The 19,065-nt window shown below is 43.3% G+C and overlaps 1 protein-coding gene across 1 annotated transcript; it reads left to right on the top strand.

Annotated features, from left to right (window-relative positions):
- Positions 1-12,031: 12,031 nt before the first annotated feature.
- Positions 12,032-17,526, top strand: PGRMC1 (progesterone receptor membrane component 1). The gene is made up of 3 exons (XM_084213144.1): positions 12,032-12,426; positions 14,274-14,429; positions 15,573-17,526. The coding sequence occupies exons 1-3, from the start codon at positions 12,105-12,107 to the stop codon at positions 15,671-15,673; spliced, it is 579 nt and encodes a 192-aa protein (XP_084069270.1). The 5' UTR covers positions 12,032-12,104; the 3' UTR covers positions 15,674-17,526.
- The last annotated feature ends 1,539 nt before the right edge of the window (positions 17,527-19,065 follow it).

Here is a 19,065-nt window from a genome sequence, read left to right as displayed (position 1 = left end):
TCTGGATTCCAGCTGCCACTGAAATCAAACCTCAGAAGCAGAGGTCATCTCTGATACCATCTCAGCAATAATGCAGGAAAGCACGGAAGCACAGCTCTGGGGAAAAGGCTGGTTGGCTCCAGTGCCTGCAAACACAAGGCTAAAGATAAGGTGACCATTAACCTTCAGAGAAAGGCAGGGAAGTCCCACAATGTCCTGCCTGCAGGCTTTATTTCTCCAAGGGGAAATAAACAGAAAAATAAAACTCAGAACTGCATACTCTTGACATTTAACTCAAATGAGTATGCAATGGTAACATACAGTGTTTTCTCTGTTACCTTTCTTCTGTATAAAGGCATGAATACAGTACCTGGTTCATTCCTCAATCAGCAAAATAAGTGAAAATATTGAGTAACAATAAATTTATTCCTGCCACTTGATATCTGTGAGATATCAGACCTGTGCCCCTCTGTACAAAATGTATTTATTATTCCATATTGCAGATACAGTGGGGAGAGCTGAGGACAAGTAATTCAGTGGCTGCTCCAGAATCCATAAACTGCAACTGAACTCAAAAGTTTCTGGTGACTGAAATTGTATTTTAGAGCCTTTCCCCATGATTCCTTGCTCAATAAGGACAGCCAGAAAGACCCTACAGGAATAGCCACCCTATAAATATCCAATATAACTTTAAGTTCACTAGCCAGCCTTCAGCCATGGGAACTCCTACAGGAATACTGGCATCAAAATGCTGAGTTCAATTAGAAATCAGTGACTGCACAACATGATTTGGCCCCGGATGTTGAGAGTTTTAAAATCATCACATAATAAAAAATACCTCATACTGAGCCAATTTCAGAGTATACACATAGCACATCAGAGTTCTTACACAGCAGCCTAACACATTACTCAGACAAGTTCTGGCAATCTTTAAATATCCCATTGTGCTCCCAATTGTCTCTTAAATACGCTGGCACTGTCCTCACAGTAGTGGGAAGGGAAAATATCTAATATATACCCAGAGGCAGGAAATAAGCTAATTGCAGAAGAATTTTACCTTAAACTGTTGAATAAACCACAAGTCTGTGTCACTAAGTCACATCATCCCATGTTTAAACTGAATCTCTGCTTGGTGCTTCCCAGCCACAGAGCCTGGCACACATTTTAACTATTTGCTGAGCTGATGGGTGTGTCTGATGTGTGATCATCCCAGGATCAGTGGTGGCCAAAAAAGCTGCAGTTAAGAGATATGTCAAATTTAAGTTCATTGTTGTGGTATCTCTCTGCTTTACCATGGAGTTCAGGGAATACCCACAGCTTTCCTAGGATAAATGCCACTGTCAGCCTCACCACTCCAGCCCCTACAGCTAACCTTTAAACAGAACATACTTGAGGTCTACTGCTATTGGCATCAGGTGTTAAATTATCCTTGCTACTAAGTGGATCTTTCCACCCAGGTGCTCATGCAGCCAACACTGCAGGTCCAAACAGAAAGTGGAGCAGCTGTCACCATCCACCACGGAGCTGAAAAGTCACCTACCCCTTCTACAGATTTTATCAACACCCACCCAAGAACACAAACTCAGCTTCTCTCATGGAACAGTTGCTTTGGACATAACGCAGAGGCCAATATAACTGATCCTTCCTGGCAGGGTACTGATTGAGTCCCCAAGGGACTCTATATATTGCCTGGAGATAAACACTCCCTGCTCTTAACAGGTTTCTGGGAAGTTATACTATGGGTCTATAGTTTAAATTTATAGAGAAACTCTTGGATCATTTCTCAAATGTCAAGCAAACCACACAGCCTACCTCTACTGTTTCCTTTCACTTGTCCTTTCACTTCCTCCTCCTCAGATAATGAAATCATTATCATATAAAAAAAACAGGGTAAATTCAGGAAAGCTCAGAAATCCTGACACTCTTGGAGACACAACAGGACCAGAGAATGCATCCTCTCCAAAACTTCCCCTTCCTGTCATTATCACTACTTAGGAAAATACAAATAGCTTCTTGAACAATGGGATAAAATTTATCCTGACATTGTGAGGAAGAGCCTTAGATCTCTGTTACCTGGCTGCAGCCATGTGCAGTGAGTGACAGAACTGGGAAAAAAGATCAGTTTGGGAGACACAAATGTCCCCATATTTCCTGGTAAGGGCTGCAGCTCAACTCTACCAAGCTACACATCTTTTAAAAAGAAAAAAAAAATCACAAAAAAAAGTCTTGGCACTCAAAAGAGCAAAGACAGGCAATGGGCCAGCCAAATCCAGCAGCTTTAACCCTCTGTTTGCTGGCAATTACCCTTCCCACTTAACCTAGTGGTATACAAAAATGGCCTCATGCAGCATTAACTGGGAGACAAGAAAGGACACATTTGACCACTACAGGCACCATAATGTGATTTGCTGCAAATTATACCAATAATATTTAACAGACTCCTATGAATGATGGCAGCCTTTTTTTATGGGCAAATATCTGTTAATTGTAAGAAAAGCACGTTCAGCAGAAAGAAAAACAAGTGGAACAGCAGATGACAAGAATGGCAGTAAATGACAGGATGGGCTGTGTGATTCCTGGACATGCCATTTTGCTGAGGTTAGCCCTAAAGAGGGTGTCAAAGTTGTAAGCAAAATGAGTATGCACACTAAGCTCCATTTCCCCCCACAGGCTTTTAAGCAGCAATTTCAAGAAGATCCTCATTCCTTCCTACAGTTTTAAGAGCTTAGAATAGTGCAGCCACCCCAAATTCAGCATTCCCAAGTCAGCTAAATGAGGAGACAGCTTAAACAAGTGGGTATATTGGAAATAATGTCTGGTGATCTTTTCATTTTGCGCTTCTGAATCATTAAAGATCCTGCTTTCAAGCTTTGTGACTGAGTATGTATTTTGGCAGTTTTACTGCACTTTTGGTTACTCAGAATAATGTTCAGAGCCTTGCATGATCACTTGGCTGTGTGAGCTATGGCCTGATGAGATCTTACGAGATTTTGGGGGAGAACTGCAATAGTCAGCAGGAGTCAGAGATGAGTAGCAGTTGAAACAATCCTTGTTAATAACATCAGTGAGTGTCTGCTGCTCGCCAAAGAGGTGGTTTCAAGTTCTAACCTGTAGCACTCCTTCCCATTACACACAGAAGCTGTCAGCTGAAGACACAGAGATAAACCTCTCCAAATGGAGAGGAATCTGTTTATGTTTAAACTACACAATAGATTGAACTTAGACAGAAGAACTGGCATAGAAACTCATCTGAGGGAATGATGGGAACTGCCATTTCCACTAAACCCAGTGTCAAGTACCAAAATCTCATGCAACGTGTTTGAATTCACTTAGATGAAAATGATGAAATACAAATGGCATCTCTGCTTGTGGCATTGGCACTCCTTTCAAACTTTAAGAGGATGTCTATGTACCTGTGCACACATGACTCAACATGATGCTGGTGCCACTCCAATAAAACCAAGCCACTGATTCCTGAGTTTGGGCCATATCCAGAGCTCATTAAAATCAATGACACCCTTTCCACTAAACTCAACTCTTCAGATCACAGCTGTCAGCCTGCAGACTGATGTACCACAGAGGCTGCAGTCACACTGCTTTGTCCCCTGTTTGACTTACAGCACAGCTTGATGTTTATGTTACATAACTAGAGATATTGAGACCAACCACACCACGCACACTGTCCACAGCACAAACATAAGGATTACTGAAAATCCTCAGCAGAAAAAAAAAATCAGCTCTCCAGTTTAACATATACCATGTGTACTTCCTTTTCATTTATATACAGAGAGACTTCATCCAAATCAATAAATATCTATGAATGAATGCCTAACACACTTCAACAATATCAGATACAGGAAACATTCCAGTCAAAGTTCTGGAGGATTTTACCAGATATTAAGCAGGAACAGCTAAAGATGTGATTGTTTTTATTAAATGTATCAGAGTCACACACACACAAATTATTGTTCCCTGAGTACCCATTTTCACAGCTGTTCAAAACTGAGTAACATCTTAGCCCTTTTCTTAATGCTTATGCAAGATTTCAGTATTTGCACTTGCAGCTACTGCTTTCTTGTGAAATATTCTAAGTACCCAGTGATCTCTAAATAAATGTATTTAGGATTTAAATTAATGGGCCTGTATTGAGCAAGTCTTTGGACCAAGTACAGCTTCTTGTTTCTTCTCTGACTGCCACACATCATCTTCTGGAGAAAGAAAACATAGCTGTGCATTTGTGTGAAGTAAATTCCCTGACCAGCAAATTAAGAACCATTACAAGTGGAAAAAATATTAACTTTGAAACAGAAACCAGTGCCAATAAAACTTCTTAAGTGATAAAATTTAACTTTGGATAGTTGTCTGCACTTAATTGCTCCCAGAAAAACTAAAAAGAAGTCTAAAGGAGGATCTACTTCCCAAATGTCTGAATACAGTCAAAACCCCTGGACTATAGGTTCCAAAGGACAAAGAGTTTTGAATCATCAAATCTGCATTAGGCATGTCTCCATTTCTGTGGTCACAGGAATCTGACATTTCATTTTCTGAAAACTTCCATCAAATCTTTGACAGAATCATAAGCAAACAGCTTATGTAGAAAAGTCTTCCAACTCACAGTGATCTGGAAAAAATTGAGGGATTTATTTTTTGTTCATATAACATCCAAGTAATTTGGGTTTGCATATTAGAAAAAAAAAATTATATACATAAATAAATCCCCTAAATATCTAAATATATTCTAAATTTGAGTCAAGTCAGGTCAAGTCCAAGGTAAGAAGTGCTTTGCACTTTCTTATACTATAGTGAGAACCAAGTCAACTTTTAAGTTTGCAGATATGTACCAAAATTCTACATTGGACTGGACAGTTCTGGAATCCTTGCAAACCTCACACTGCCTGTGTGATAAGGCTGCATTTCCTTGTGACCAAATAGGAGCTCAGTCTGGAGAAGTGTAGCTTCTTTTATGTAGTGTGCTAATCTTGATAAGTCATCTATTTATGACAGGTCTTCTACTGACATCCTTTGGAAACAGATGAGCAATTTCACTAAGTCAACATAAATTTTCTGGTACAATATTCTTCAGGAACTGGCCTGAAGCATCAGCAATGTCCTGGTCCATGTATTATAGAGCTAGAGGTCCAAACTATAAACAACCAACTGAACAAGCAGTGCAAAAATTTATGCCATGCTGGATAAAGCTTTCATTGTATTTGTTGTTCAGCAGCAAGATAAATATAAATTTGCATTTTCTATCTTACAATGGATCTGCAAAGGTATTGGAGTTCTAATTATCATCTATTATATTGTGCGAGAGAAAAAGAAATAATAAACTCACATTAATGAAGCTGTTAATAAAAGATAAGGCCACCAAGCTTGCCTTTCTGTTTTAAAGGTTTCAGACAGTACACTTCAAGTTACCTGTAACTGCTTTCAGTTTCTGTCAAATACCAGAAAGACTGCATGAAGTGTAAAAGATCCATAGTGGCTGTAATCCCAAGTGGACCAGAATGTGTGGGTACTAATCCAACTCTTAATTCCTCCAGTCTGCTACACTAGGTCTGACATGAGTAAGACTCCATCCAAATGTGCATCAGACGAGCTCTGCTCAGCACACAGCTCTAGGCAGAGAAGTCCACTCAGACAGCTCTCCACAGGATGTGCTGTAAGGACAGCACAAGGGCTGGAAGGGAAAAGGGTCCCTTTGAATGGCATTTTCAAAAGAGGAGTTGAACTAGAGAATGGAAAAGACTGCAGGTGGTTTGCTGGGGTTCTCAGATATTTTGTGCTCATAGCCTGTCTGCAGCTTGTCACCTGGGTGAAAGCACTTGCCCTTACCTCAGCCACTCTGACTTGTACAAGTGCAGTTATCATAGAAAATTCATCAAAGTTGTTACACGATTAAGGCTTTACTCCTGCTGTTTGTTAATATCAAGCAGTTAAGTGTATCAGCAAAATAATAATGAAAGAAATGGCACAATGCCTTTTCATTCTACGACACTTTATGGATCTGACTCTTTACAAGACCCTGCTACTTCTCTCACGTCACTCCTGCACAGAAGCTCTGAGATCACAGGGATTCCCCCAGTCCCCCACACCAGTGCTAAGTCCTCACACCTGGAAGACAGCCACAAATTCCAGCAATTCTACCAACGACGGTAAGAGACAAAATAAAGTCCAGCTCACATTCACAACCAGCTACCTAACTCCAGCTACCTAACATAGGTTAAAAACCTGATTTGGAGCATAAAACGTAGAGATCCGACACTGGAAGACTGAAAGCCTGTGAGTTCGGGATGAGGATGCCCATGTAGCCGCCAGCCTCTGTGTTCGCAGCCGTAGGGAGCCGAGACTGCAGCGCTGGAACCAAGAGTTCCGCTCTGCTGCGCCGGGAGCAGCCGCCGGCGTTATCCCGGCCCCGCCGCCGGCCGGGGCTCCGCGGGGGCAGCGCCCGCCCCAGAGCTGCCCCGGCACGGCGGCTGCCGAGGGGCCGGCCGGGCTGCAGCCTTGCCCGTGCCGGGAGCTGAGCCCGTGCCCGGCCCGGTGACCGCCCGCCCTGCCCGGCCCCCGGCCCCGCCGCCACTCACCGGCCGCCGCCCGCGCCCCGCGCCGCGCCCGCCGCCCCGGGCGGCCCCGCCCGCCGCCGCCCAGCGGGCACCGGGCACCGGGCACAGCTCCCGCCGCCGCCCAGCGGGCACCGGGCACCGGGCACAGCTCCCGCCGCCGCCCAGCGGGCACCGGGCACCGGGCCCACCTGTCGCGCCCCGCGGTAGCACACACACCCCGGGCCGGCCCGAACCCCGCTGAGAGCGGCTCTGCCCGGTGGCCAGCACCGCTGGGACGCGCTGCCTCCGCCCGAAGCTTGCGCTGGCCTGGGAGAGCACCTGAGACAAAACACTTTGCCTTTGACGCTGATGGAATTTTGGCTCTTTCTCAAGTCTTTGTGGCCTGGCAAGTCCCTGCTGCCTCCAAGGCTTCCTACTGGTTTGTTGTCCATGGAATCGTACAGGCTCCAGTCTGAGACACCTGTAACAAGCCAGCTGTGAAGGCACAACCATGGTGTGATTACAGAATCACAGAATGTGCTGAGTTGGAAGGGACCCATCAAGATCATCGGGTCCAACTCCTGGCCCTGCACAAGACAGCCCAAGAATCACATCCTGTGCCTGAGAGCATTGTCCAAACACTCCCTGAGCTCAGAGAGCCTTGGTCCTGTAACCACTTCCTCGGAGAGGCTGTTCTAGTGCCCAACCACTCTCTGGCTTTTCCTGGTATCTAACCTAAACCTTCCCCGACTCAGTTTCATGTGATGGTAGTGACAGTTTTTGGGGCTCAGCTCCTGAGACACAATGTCTCAGGAAAACATTCAGCTTGACCTAAGTCAGCACTCAGCACATTACCTGGAGGGCTCAAGGCACAGTGAGAGGCATCCTCTCAGCAACGTGATTCAGGTAACCTTGTTCAGGCTGTGGGATGACTTTGAGGGTCTGAAAGATTTCCCCACTGAGGGCATTGGATAATAGAAATGCATCAGGCTGGGAAATGAATGGGGAGCTTCCTTAGCCTGTTGAAAACTGGATTCTACCGGATCACTATGTAGTGTCTTCGTTTGTGTTAAATCAAGTTTGGTGACTAAACCAATTTCAGCTAAATAAACTGAGATGAGAATCCATCCATCTTGTTGCATTTCTGCAATAAAATGCTGCAAGGTTACACCTGGGAAAATGCAGAGTTTATTGATAACTCCCACCTTCTAACCTTCGAATCTATCACTGTTGAAGTTGGTTACCAATTCCCATTGAAACAGACTGACCTGCTCTGTTGCAGAAATGGCACAGAAGTAACAGGCCCTCCTTCAGGGATGCAGTGACACAAGTGAAGACAGCTCATGTGTTCCCAAATGCAAAGTGAGTGTCTCCAGTGTAAATAAAAATATATGCTTGTGAACAACACGTGTACATGCCAGGAATAGCATTTCCACATCCAACACTAATGGAGCAGAGACAACATTTCCTAATCCCTCTAACAGTGCTGCTACTGGTTTGACCTGATCTGGGCATGCATCAATTTTCCTTCACATCATCCAGTTACTTCTGATATATAAAATCCTTCTGGTTCATTAGACCTGGAAGGAAATCCAAGTTGTTGTTTTCAGGAAGTCAGGGATTTAATTTATTTACTCTTTCAGTGTCAATGAGTGTGCTTCCTAGGGATACTAAGACTCTTACACTGCAAGATTCACATGTGGATTTATATTTTCTTTTTTCTTCACCTCTTCCAGAAGTATCTGTAGCTTGTGCAGATTGGTTTTGACATCTGCTGCCTTTCAAAAAAAGGAGCCAATACTGAGAATTCACACTTGGATTTTCTTCTGTAGTTAAAATACACCTCCAAAACCTCCCAGTGAGGTTGCTGTACATACTGATCAACCAAGCTTTCTTGTCACAGTGACTGTCAGTCCTGTTTGACATGATTGAACTGAAACCAATAGTCCTGGAAAGGAGGAAGATGAAGCCAGCAAGGGAAAGATTTCAGCTGCAAGTTCACAACAGGATATTTCTGAGGAAAGCAATTCCCCAGCACAAACAGTCTGTCTTTCCAATACCCCTTGCAGACACATTTCTGAAATTTGGTTAAAAGTCCCGTCTGGAGCTGTTTTGTGCTGCAGATGTTTACACACTTATCTCCAGGAATGACAGGATCTTGATAGCCTTCAGTATTGTGTCTTCTTCACATTCCACAGCCCTTTCTCCTGGCACATTACTCGATGGAGAGCAAAGCTAGAAACTCAGAAGATGCAACTGAAAAAAGAAACAGAAATGTGATGGAGATGGAAATAAAAGCTAATTTAAAAAGCAAGTCCAGCAAAAAGGTGTTCTGTGTTTTTGATGTGAGGACTAGGTGTAATTCAGGGCATTGTTGGGTCAGGTGCCTGTTCCACACCTAGAACAGACCCACTCCATGTAAGAAGGCCATTGGACCACAAGGCAAAAACTGGCTCCCTTTGGCTACATGGTATCACAAACTGTTTGTAATGCAATCCTACAACATGTTCCTGAAGTCTCAAATAGGAGTTACAAATCAGACTTCAGTGTGGGCAGCAAAGATCTAACTTGCCAGTGATTTTATTCATCACCAGTTCTCAGTAACTTAAAAGACTGAGGTACCTTCTCTCTGCTTTGGAAACCCTGGGTCCTTGCAGGTCAAATAAAACCAGCAATGGTTTTATTTGTTTAGACAACCACTTTGTTTAGAATCATTACATTTGCTCTAAAAGATGCACTAAGTCTACCAGACAAGATACAAAGTGGAAATAGTGCAGTAGGAAGAATTGTGAGGTGTAGCAGAGCTGATTTTTCTTCATCTCTAACAGCTCTATGCTGTTAATTAAAAAATACAAGCAGGAGTATTTTAAAACTGTTTTAACTATCCTGACTTGCAAGGATACAAAAGCTGTCAGAGTTTCAGTGTTTTCTTCAATGAATAAGAAGAGAGCATTATGCTAGAACACTGTGCTGGAGGCTATCAACCCCTCTCATAGATGCAAGCAGAATAGTTTCAAGGAGAAAGGTATTGTTGTCTACAGAATGGAGAGGGAAACCTGTGTGGGAGCATAGCTAATGCCAGTGGTGTTTAACTAGAGCTGGGACCAGCTCCTCTCTGACTAGAAACCTCAGTTCTGTTTAAAGGAATTACCAAGTAGGCTTGCTAGAAGGAAATGTATAACAAAAGGTTCATGAATTTAGGTATTTCCAACCGATGTATTATCATTTTATTCACACCCTTTTATCTCTAAATATATGGTCTTATTTTTTGCTTAAGATGCATTCTAAAGCATATGAATTTTTTTTATAAAGGGCTGAAAAGTTGGGCCACTTCCAGTAGCAGCACTAGCATGGCAAATAACTTGAGATTCTATCAATCTTGGCAGTGTTTCCTGCCCCTTCTTAATCTTAGAATGAACTGTTCTTGAATCGTTTCTCTTGGATATTAGGCATAAACAAAGCTTCTTTTCCCTGTCTTAGTGTCTGTTTCAAGGTCAGATTCAGGGCTGGGGTTGTTTTGGAATCTTGGGGTTTTTCCCCCGCTGTTGAAAAAAAATGTAAAATATCCCTCCAAATTTCTGCTTTTTTTCTACATCTATTCCTCTACAATGTAATATCAACACAATGTAGTGTAACAGTGTCATATCTACACTGAGCAGAATTAACTAGGTAATACAGCTCCCAGTCTGAATAATTCTGAAGTTTCAGAGATTTCTCTAGTATCTGAAATAGGGTCAAAATGCAGACCTACTTTATTAACAAGTACAAATCTCAGCTGTCAGATCAATGAAACAAGGAGTCGTTCAAGTTACACAGCAGGTGGAAGCAAAAGTCGGTGCATACCACGACAGGAGAGATCTAAGTGCTGATCTATAAAACAAGGAGCTTCCCAAAGGAGACAGCAGGTGGAACCAAACACCAAGAGCCAACGTGTGTAAACATCTTAGCACTAAAAGTCCTCGCATGTATCACAAAAGGCAAAGCTTTATCCATATCTGCAGTGACCCACTGGGTTCAAAATATTCCTGGGAAGAACTATTATTATTATTGTTGTTATTGTTTGTTATTGTTATTGTTGTTATTGTTGTTGTTGTTATTATTGTTGTTATTGTTATTGTTACTTCTGAGAACTAGAAAGTAAACGAAATGCACTTCTTTCAGTTTTCTGTAACTACACGTCCCAGGGCTGGGTTCAGTAAAAGCTGCCTGCTTACCCTGAAGCAGAGATTTGAACCATCTGCCAAGCTATAATGGGAGATCAGGTTGGCACGTGGTGATCTCAGCGGTCTTTTCCAACCTTAATGATTCCATGATCAAGGCTGGTACACTGAATTTCTTCTCTACGTGTACCCTGAGGTACTGACTCACGTAGAGAGAATGATGATATTCTGGCAGGGCACTGGTTTGTGTTCTTTTTGAAGGACACATTTTGCAGAGCCAACTACTCAGACCTGAAGCATCACTTTATGCTTTCTCACACTTGATACCGAGGAGCAGATGCCATCAGTTGTATTGTACCGGTATTTGGGGCTCCATTTGCTCCACCATATGAACACCATACCAAGTAGATACATCCAAGTTAGCATTTCCTTCAGCTTAAGTTTTAATTTACTAAAGCCTCTACTGAGAAGAAACATGAAAACAGAACTGTGTGACAGGACAATTTTCTTTTTCATGTTATATTAGGACATTGTGGTTGCTGCTTCTGTAGTTTTGTGGGACCTGGAGGTAATACCTGAATTAGAAAAACCCAGAAGTTTGGTAATTTCTTCCCTTTTCTTCTACGTTAAGTTTGACATTTCTAGAGTACTCGGAAAAGTCACTGCCTTGCCAAGAAAGCAAAGATGTGCACCAGCACAGGGGGAGCGAGTGTAGGGAATGACAGAACGGGTCAGGTTGGAAGGGACCTCAGCGGGTCCAACCTCCCTGCTCAGGCAGGGTCAGCCCGGAGGCGCAGGACTGCACAGACCGTTCTCGAATCTCTGCACTGAGCGACACTCCACGAACTCTCAGTTCAATTGTGTAGTCACTACACAGGAAAGAAGTTCTTCCTCATGTTCAGGTGGAATTTCCTGTGCATCAGTTTCTGCCCGCTGCCTCCTGTCTCAGTGTTTGGCAGCACGGAGCTGAGCCTGGCTCCATCCTCCATGCAGCAGGGTGGCTCGCACAGCGCATCGCGGCAGCCCCGACACGGCTCTAACGCCACCCCGAGGTTATTTTTTCCGGCATTTCTGTGGAACCGAGTGTCGCAGCACTGGCCTGGCCTGACCCGACCTGGGGAGCAGCGGCCGGGGAGCCGCGGGCACGGCTGGGCCGATCCCGCACCACCGCCTAGCGCCGGCGGGTGCCGAGCCGCCGGTCCCGCACCACCACCTAGCGCCGGCGGCGGGCGCCGAGCTGCCGAACCGCCGAGCCGAGCCCGGCCTGGGGGCGGCCCCGCGCCCGCGCCTCAGCCCCGCCGCGCCCACCGCCCGCTCCTCCCTCCCGTCCCGCGCCGCCCCTCGGTCCGCCCCGCCGCGCCGGGTGTGCTCCGTGCCGCGCTGCGCGCTCCGAGCCCGCGGAGCCGCCGCACAGTGCAGCGCCATGGCCCGCGAGGAGGTGGCGGTGGCCGGTGAAGAGGCGGCGGCGGGCGAGGGCGGCGGGCTGCTGCTGGAGATCGTGGGCTCCCCGCTCAACCTGAGCCTGCTGGGCCTCTGCCTCTTCCTGCTCTACCAGATCCTGCGGGGCGAGCGGCCCGCGGCGCCCGCGGGCGAGGCGGACCCGCCGCCGCTGCCCAAGATGAAGCGCCGCGACTTCACGCTGGAGCAGCTGCGGCCCTTCGATGGCGTGAGCGACCCCCGCATCCTCATGGCCGTCAACGGCAAGGTCTTCGACGTGACCCGCGCCAGGAAGTTCTACGGGCCCGGTGAGGGCGGGGGCTGCGAGGCGGGCCCGGCCCGGGCACTCCGCACGCTGTGCCCGGGGCCGCCGGCCGGGGAAGCGCGGGCGGGTCAGGGCCGGTGCTGGCCGGGAGCGCCTTCCCTCGGCGGGGATCGGCGCTCCTGCCTGACCCCGTCCCGGCCCCGGTCCCGATGCGGAGCTTTGGGAAGGGCTCCGTCTGCTTGCCGCCGCGAAGGCTGCGCGCCCCTGCGGCGCTGGGAGAGCTGCGTGCCGGTGGGCGGCGGGCGGGGTGACTGCTGCCGCTAGGGCTCCAGAGTCGGGCCCCGGCGTTGTAGAAACTCCGGCTTTGCCACTTCACGTTGTTTCGTTATTTTCGATGTTTTCCCATGGCAGGCTACACGTACAGTAAGAGGTTGGGCGGCTTTGTCGGCCTGGGTTGCCTTCGCCTGATGGCAGGCAGCAGAAGAGAAGTATTCTCTCAGTATTGACGTTCCGTTCCCAAATTTTAGTGTGTATCACTCAATTGCATAATGTTTATACTAAATACTTGGCAATTTAGATTAAACCAGCTTTCTGCCAGGAGCATAGTTCAAACGTGCAAAGATTGAATAACCTATGCTCGTGGACAGCCAGTGATGAGGTGGGTGGGACTATGTGCGCCCGGATGAAAGAGTTTTATCACCTCCACGAGGCCATGGGGTTTTATTTTTATCAGAGGTTGCCTGTTAAAACTGCTCACTGAGGCTTGCTGATTTGTACCAGGATCTGCCTGGCATAACCACTCTTGAGCTGTCCAGACAGCCTGGTAGGTGCAGGAGCGAGCTGACAGTGCTACTTTAGAGACAAGGAGAAAAATGCAGGAGACACCATGTTTTTGGAAGTGTTATCAGTTACTGCTTTTGGCCAAAACATAGACGAGATTGTCACTGAATTATGCCAGGCTGTAACTTTGCATTCTGCAGCAGTCAGGATGATATCTACAGTGAGTTAGATGCGCAATTCTGTATTTGCTCTAGCTAAAATCCACTTAATATAAGGTCCAAGCTTTAGATGCTGCCTTCTTTGATGACAGTAAAAGCTGTCTGTTGCATCTGATTTGGTAATTGCTGAACAGCTCACCATAATGTTTGGCTAGTTTGATTTTCATTTTAATGGAAAAGTAAGATTCTTTTGATTAATTTAGGAAAAAGCACACTCTGGAAGCTGGCAGGTGCTCTACAATAACCAGAGTTCACATCTAACTTCTTTAAGCTCCCTTTAGAAGAACTTTCAGTCTAGTTGAACATGCAAAATCTCAATTTTTGGTTTGTCATGCAAGCAAGTCAATAATTAATGAAGTTTAGCAAGAGTTTATCTTCATGTCTCTTATCTGCTGTGAGTTTAATGTTTTGATCACTTGAGTTCATCTTGCATTTTGTTTTAATAGATGTTTTCTCCAACTTGATAATTTCTAATAGCTCCATTAGATTTTCTGTCAAGCCATCCTTTCATCTCAAATCAGAAGTATCCATTAGAAAACTTTCATTTCACCCCAGACATAGAAATCCTTCCTCTGTTCCTTATTCTAAGGATGTGTGTCCCAGTCTGTATGCTTATCCTTACCCTGTTTATTTGTGCCATGCACTATTGTGTGGTCCATTGTCCTGATGTTTCAGCAAACCTCAGTATCCTTCTCCATTATTTTGTTTCTTGTTCTCTTCCTCTGTTTTCTCTTATTACCAATTAGAATAAAACTTTAAAGCATTTCAGAAGCTAGAGGCACCTAAACTCATAGAAACTCATAATCTCTTTTAGTCTGGGGACTCTGATCCGTGAAGATAACATAGCTTCCATTGCCTCTGCAATAATGCTGCTTATGTTTTTATTTTAAAGAGGGCCCTTATGGGATTTTTGCTGGAAGAGATGCATCCCGAGGTCTTGCCACCTTCTGCCTGGATAAGGAGGCACTGAGGGATACCTATGATGACCTCTCTGATCTCAACGCTACACAGCAAGAGACCTTGAGGGACTGGGAGTCACAATTCACTTGTAAGCTATTTTAACCTGTTTACAAAGTAGTTAACTGGTAATAGGAGAAGCAATAGTTACAAGGCTGTAACCAGCTGGAAGCATCATATATATATATATATATATATATATATAAATAATAGAAATTGCATAGACCAATAACCAGTATACTGGAAATAAAATGTATTTTCTTTTTAAATCTAGTGTTGAAAGATTTACTATAACCAGCTACAGTGGAGTTTTCTCCACATGATGTCATTAGAAATCTCCGTCCTGACCTGATGTGCCCCTACTATTTTGGCCCTCCTCCTGTTTTAATTAAGACTGTTAATCACACCACACTGAATAGCTGTTTTATTATGCTAACAAGCTTGTTGAAGAAACCAGAACTGTGCTATCAAATGTATGACTTGAGCTACTGTTAAAATCTACCTTTACAAGTGTTCAGCATCAGGACTGGCAGTGAAGTCCACTCTTTTTATTACTGTGTTAAATATGGCAAATAGTTGCTTTAAATTGTTGTAACAACATTGCTAGTCTGAAATACCTGAAATCAAGGGGTTCTTTTGCTTTGTTGAAGTTGACAGATAGGCAACATAATATAGCTCTCAGTCCTTAAATGTCTTGGCATTTTTACATGCTCAAAAGGAGATATAAAATAAATCAGAGAGTTAATCACATAATCGGATAACAGACCCATCTCTATCTTTGGGAGAAATTATCTCCCTTCTGTCCTATTGAATATTTGTAATACACATTACAAAAAATCCAAGCTGTGTATATGTGTGCACATATGTATGTGCATGTTTAATAATGTAAATATTCTAAAAATGCCTTTGGTTTTAACATTGGCAAGAGAAGTAATCTAATCCAGGATTCTGTTTCCTTGGCTGGGTGAGTCCCTCAGTTTGTGTTTATTCATCTTTTGGTTTAGGCAATAAAATGAGAGTTGCATTCACTTCACATGATTCTTATAACAGCAGTAATAGTAGTTCAGGTAGTATTTGATTTCAGCTTTTCTCCTTTCCCCCAGTGTTTGGAACAAGTTGCTCAGAGCTGTTTTATTGAAATATAGTCATCCTGTTCATTCAGAAAACAGTTGGAGGAGTTTATAAATGTGTCTCTTCAGGGCAGAAAATTACTTGGATTTTTTTTTCCCCCCAGTTAAGTACCATCATGTTGGTAAGCTGCTGAAGGAGGGGGAGGAACCCACTGTGTACTCTGATGAAGACGAGAAAGATGCCCAGGATGCAAAGAAAGAGTAGATACTGCAGTGTGGAGCAATCTATTTTTGAACCATAATGGATCATTTGTAACATTCCACTTCTGTTTCACAAGGTGCAGCAGCAGCCAGGCTTACAAAAGGTCCAGAGGTACAGTGAATGGTTTCTTTTCAAAGATTTCCTTTTCAAATTCAGTGGGAAGCTTCTGAAGGTCAATGATCTGTCTTCCTTTAAATCCACATAATAAGTATGCATGACAAATGTCTGTGCAAAAGTAAACTGCAATTTTGGCAATAAAGGACTGTTTTCCTGCTATCACCATTTAGTGCAAAGTAGATCGAAATCAAGTTTTTCATTACCAGCCTATCACTGTGGAGACAAGCACATGACTCACTTCACATACGTAACACAAACACCACTAAATCTTCTTTTGTGTTAGCTTCTGCAGGATCTGGCAGATCTTACCTGGATTGTAACTCCTTTAGAAAAGGAACTATATTTTGTTTGTCCACAAAGCATCATACTCATTTGTTGTGCACTGTAATTCATTATTATGTAAGATAATTTGGCTTTTGAGTCATTGCATTAGCGACTTACAGATGAAACACTAGCTGCTTTAAAAAAGATAAAGAATTTTTATGAGGTTAAATCACATTTAAGTATTTAATAAAGACTGATGAATGCTTGATGTATTCAACATGCATAATTCTTCATAGGCTCATTCTCTGTTCACTTTTAAAGCACATCTATAGTGTTACAAAAGTTTAGATAATGAGTGGAACTAGGCATCCCTAAAGGTACACCATGGAGTGTGACTTGACTATTGGTCATGTGATTTTCTTCTTAGTAAAGAGTGCTCCTATTAATTTTAATGGAATTATATTAAACATGGAAGATCAGCTGCTCTTGATTCCTAGGCCTAAAAAACAAGAAGTTGCTGGTATGGCATGATTAGCAAGCGTTCTTGTACATGCACCTTTACCTAGCAGAAAAACATTACTGGTCAACGTAACTTACATAAGTTTACTGTACAAAGTAAAACAGTGTAAGCTGTTTCTGCATTGAGGCCTTTGTTGGTTTGGAATGTTGCCATTAAAAGAAATTACACAATCTCATGCATAACCAGCAGTGCTATACCTGTGGACCTGACCTTTGAGTTGCTTTTTACTTATTTGCTCTCTTGGCTTACCTCTATGCTTAATTGCTAGGATTTTTCCTAAGTGACCTCCCTCCTACCAGAGTGGTCTGGGTAAATGGATGTGACCAAGGAAAAATGTAAATGTACATCATCCAAAATACTTCTGTAAAACTTTCTTATAAATTCCAAGATAACTAATGATTTGCTGATCATTTGTGAACTTGTTTCTTGTCCAAGTGATTCTGCTAGTGCAGAATTTCCAGGGTGCCTGTCTGGTGTAGTTCCCTCTGTTTCATTTCTCTGACTCGACTGTCTGGTTGTTTCAATTTGGCAACATGACCAAAATGATGAACTGAGTCCTGAGTGGGAAGGTGCAAACTAGGCAGAAGTGTTTGGAAGTAGAGTGTTGCACAACAGCAGCTTTCATAAACAAAATAACACAACCTATTCAAGTGCCTGAGACCATCTGTGGTGAGAACAACTGACTCTCCCTCAGTCCCAATACTGTCCTGGGATTTTCTTTTGGTTGCACTGGGCCTTCCAATGAAGAGTGAGGTTGTTTGAGCCAGAGTTGTGTGAAGTGGTACTGTATGAACTACCTGACAAAGGTCTAGAGACACATAAAGACCTTGTCATGACCTTTGTGTTGCTGTTTTATTTTTAGAGACATTTATACTCTTTGCAAACTACTACTAATGGTTTACCTCAATTTGGAAATGTGCTTTTATTTGTTTAAGGCAGAAAATAAAATACTCTTGCATAATGGTGGAGTTTGTTTTTATTTACTGCAACCAAATGTTATATTTTATTATCATATTTAATACTCCCCTAATGTTTCAAGTTTTATATTGTCTTTCTCTGATCTGTCACATTACCCAATGCATAGATTGAGTAAAATATGTTCTAATGGAATGATTGAAAGTGCAGTTTGCTAGTAAAATTTTGACAGAATATTAAATAGAGAAGATGCTCTACTGCAGAAAAAAACCCCAAGTAATTGTCAACGCGGAGCAAAAGCTGGAGCTTTGGAAGGCTGTAACCTACCCTTAAGTGGACCCAACCACCTGACTCTAAAGTTACTCTGTAACATCTTCCAAGGAACTGAAAACTATTTTAAGGATTAATCTGTACATCGGAACATTATGCATCTCAAAGAAAAATAGCAACAAAAGTGATAAAGAAAACAGGCAGTAACACAAGACAAAGCTCATTGTTAATACTTCTTGGGGAGGAGGTATGACACTTTGGTAAGATTGTTACTTTTTCAAGGAAAGCAGAGAATTTCTTGTGAAAGGAGAAAAAGCATGTCATAAAAGCTGCTCATAAAGCAGCAGGCATGGGTTTTACTGCCTTCCAAAATGCTAAAGAAAATGGATGGGTTTTAGCTTCTTTTTTTAGTCTGTCCATTACAGCTTGAACCCTTCCTCCACCAGTGACTGGCAGCAATGACTATGCAAAAAGAATCATGCCAGGCAGCTTATCAGGCTGTACATTAACCAGGTAGGACAGGATGACCAATTCAAGGCAGACAATGTCACTAATCTCCCTCATCTGACGTGTCCAACACCTGTCACAAAGATTTACGCCAGGACAAATCAAAACAATTGAGTTATATCTTATTTTCAACCATACTGTTAACTGCTTTGTAAAATTCAGATATTCTTTCACCTGGATTTCACCTGCCTGTAATCAATCACCTTTATTAGCTCTTACTTCCTGGTTAAACAAAAAAAAGTTCAGTATTGGATGCTTCTGTTGAAAATTACATAAGGGGTTTTATGAAAGGTGAGGCATTTCTATGCATTGCCTGGAATCCCTGGATTAAGAAGAAAAGGCTTTATATCATAATTGCTGTATTGTATTTCAAGCAGATGGACTGATTTAATAATGGGCCTTATGTACTTCTGCTTTCAAACCAGCCTGTAGGATTTTGACTTTATCATTCAGCACAAGGTACAACCCACAGGGTCACATACTTTAAGTAACAAAGCATTGTTCAGCCCACTTCTCTTCATACCAGCTCTGTGAGGAGACATTTTCACTAGTTCTGTACAGAAAATTAGATTTGATAGCAAGATCTGCAGTCTCAGGGCCCAGCTTCATACATGTCAGAGTAAACAGTGTTTCCATAAAAAGCACCCAGCCTCTTGAAACAGCAGCTGGGCACAATAGCACAGTTCAGGTTCAAACTGAAAGGTGTGAAATTATACCAGAAATGTTTTACATTTCCATTGCTGAACTATATAAATGCTGCTTTTGATGCATCTTTTCATCTAATAAATGTTTTAATTGCCAA

Source organism: Fringilla coelebs, assembly GCF_963513975.1.
Source record: "Fringilla coelebs genome assembly, chromosome: 11".
NCBI lineage: Eukaryota > Metazoa > Chordata > Aves > Passeriformes > Fringillidae > Fringilla > Fringilla coelebs.
This window is presented reverse-complemented; position numbering and strand designations above follow the sequence as displayed.

Excerpts from the sequence above, each read along its gene's own strand:
- PGRMC1 (XM_084213144.1), top strand. The coding sequence starts at position 12,105 with ATGGCCCGCGAGGAGGTGGCGGTGGCCGGTGAAGAGGCGGCGGCGGGC. Across the intron at positions 12,427-14,273 it reads CAGGAAGTTCTACGGGCCCG|AGGGCCCTTATGGGATTTTT; the intron begins GTGAGGGCGGGG and ends TTTATTTTAAAG. Across the intron at positions 14,430-15,572 it reads CTGGGAGTCACAATTCACTT|TTAAGTACCATCATGTTGGT; the intron begins GTAAGCTATTTT and ends TTTTCCCCCCAG.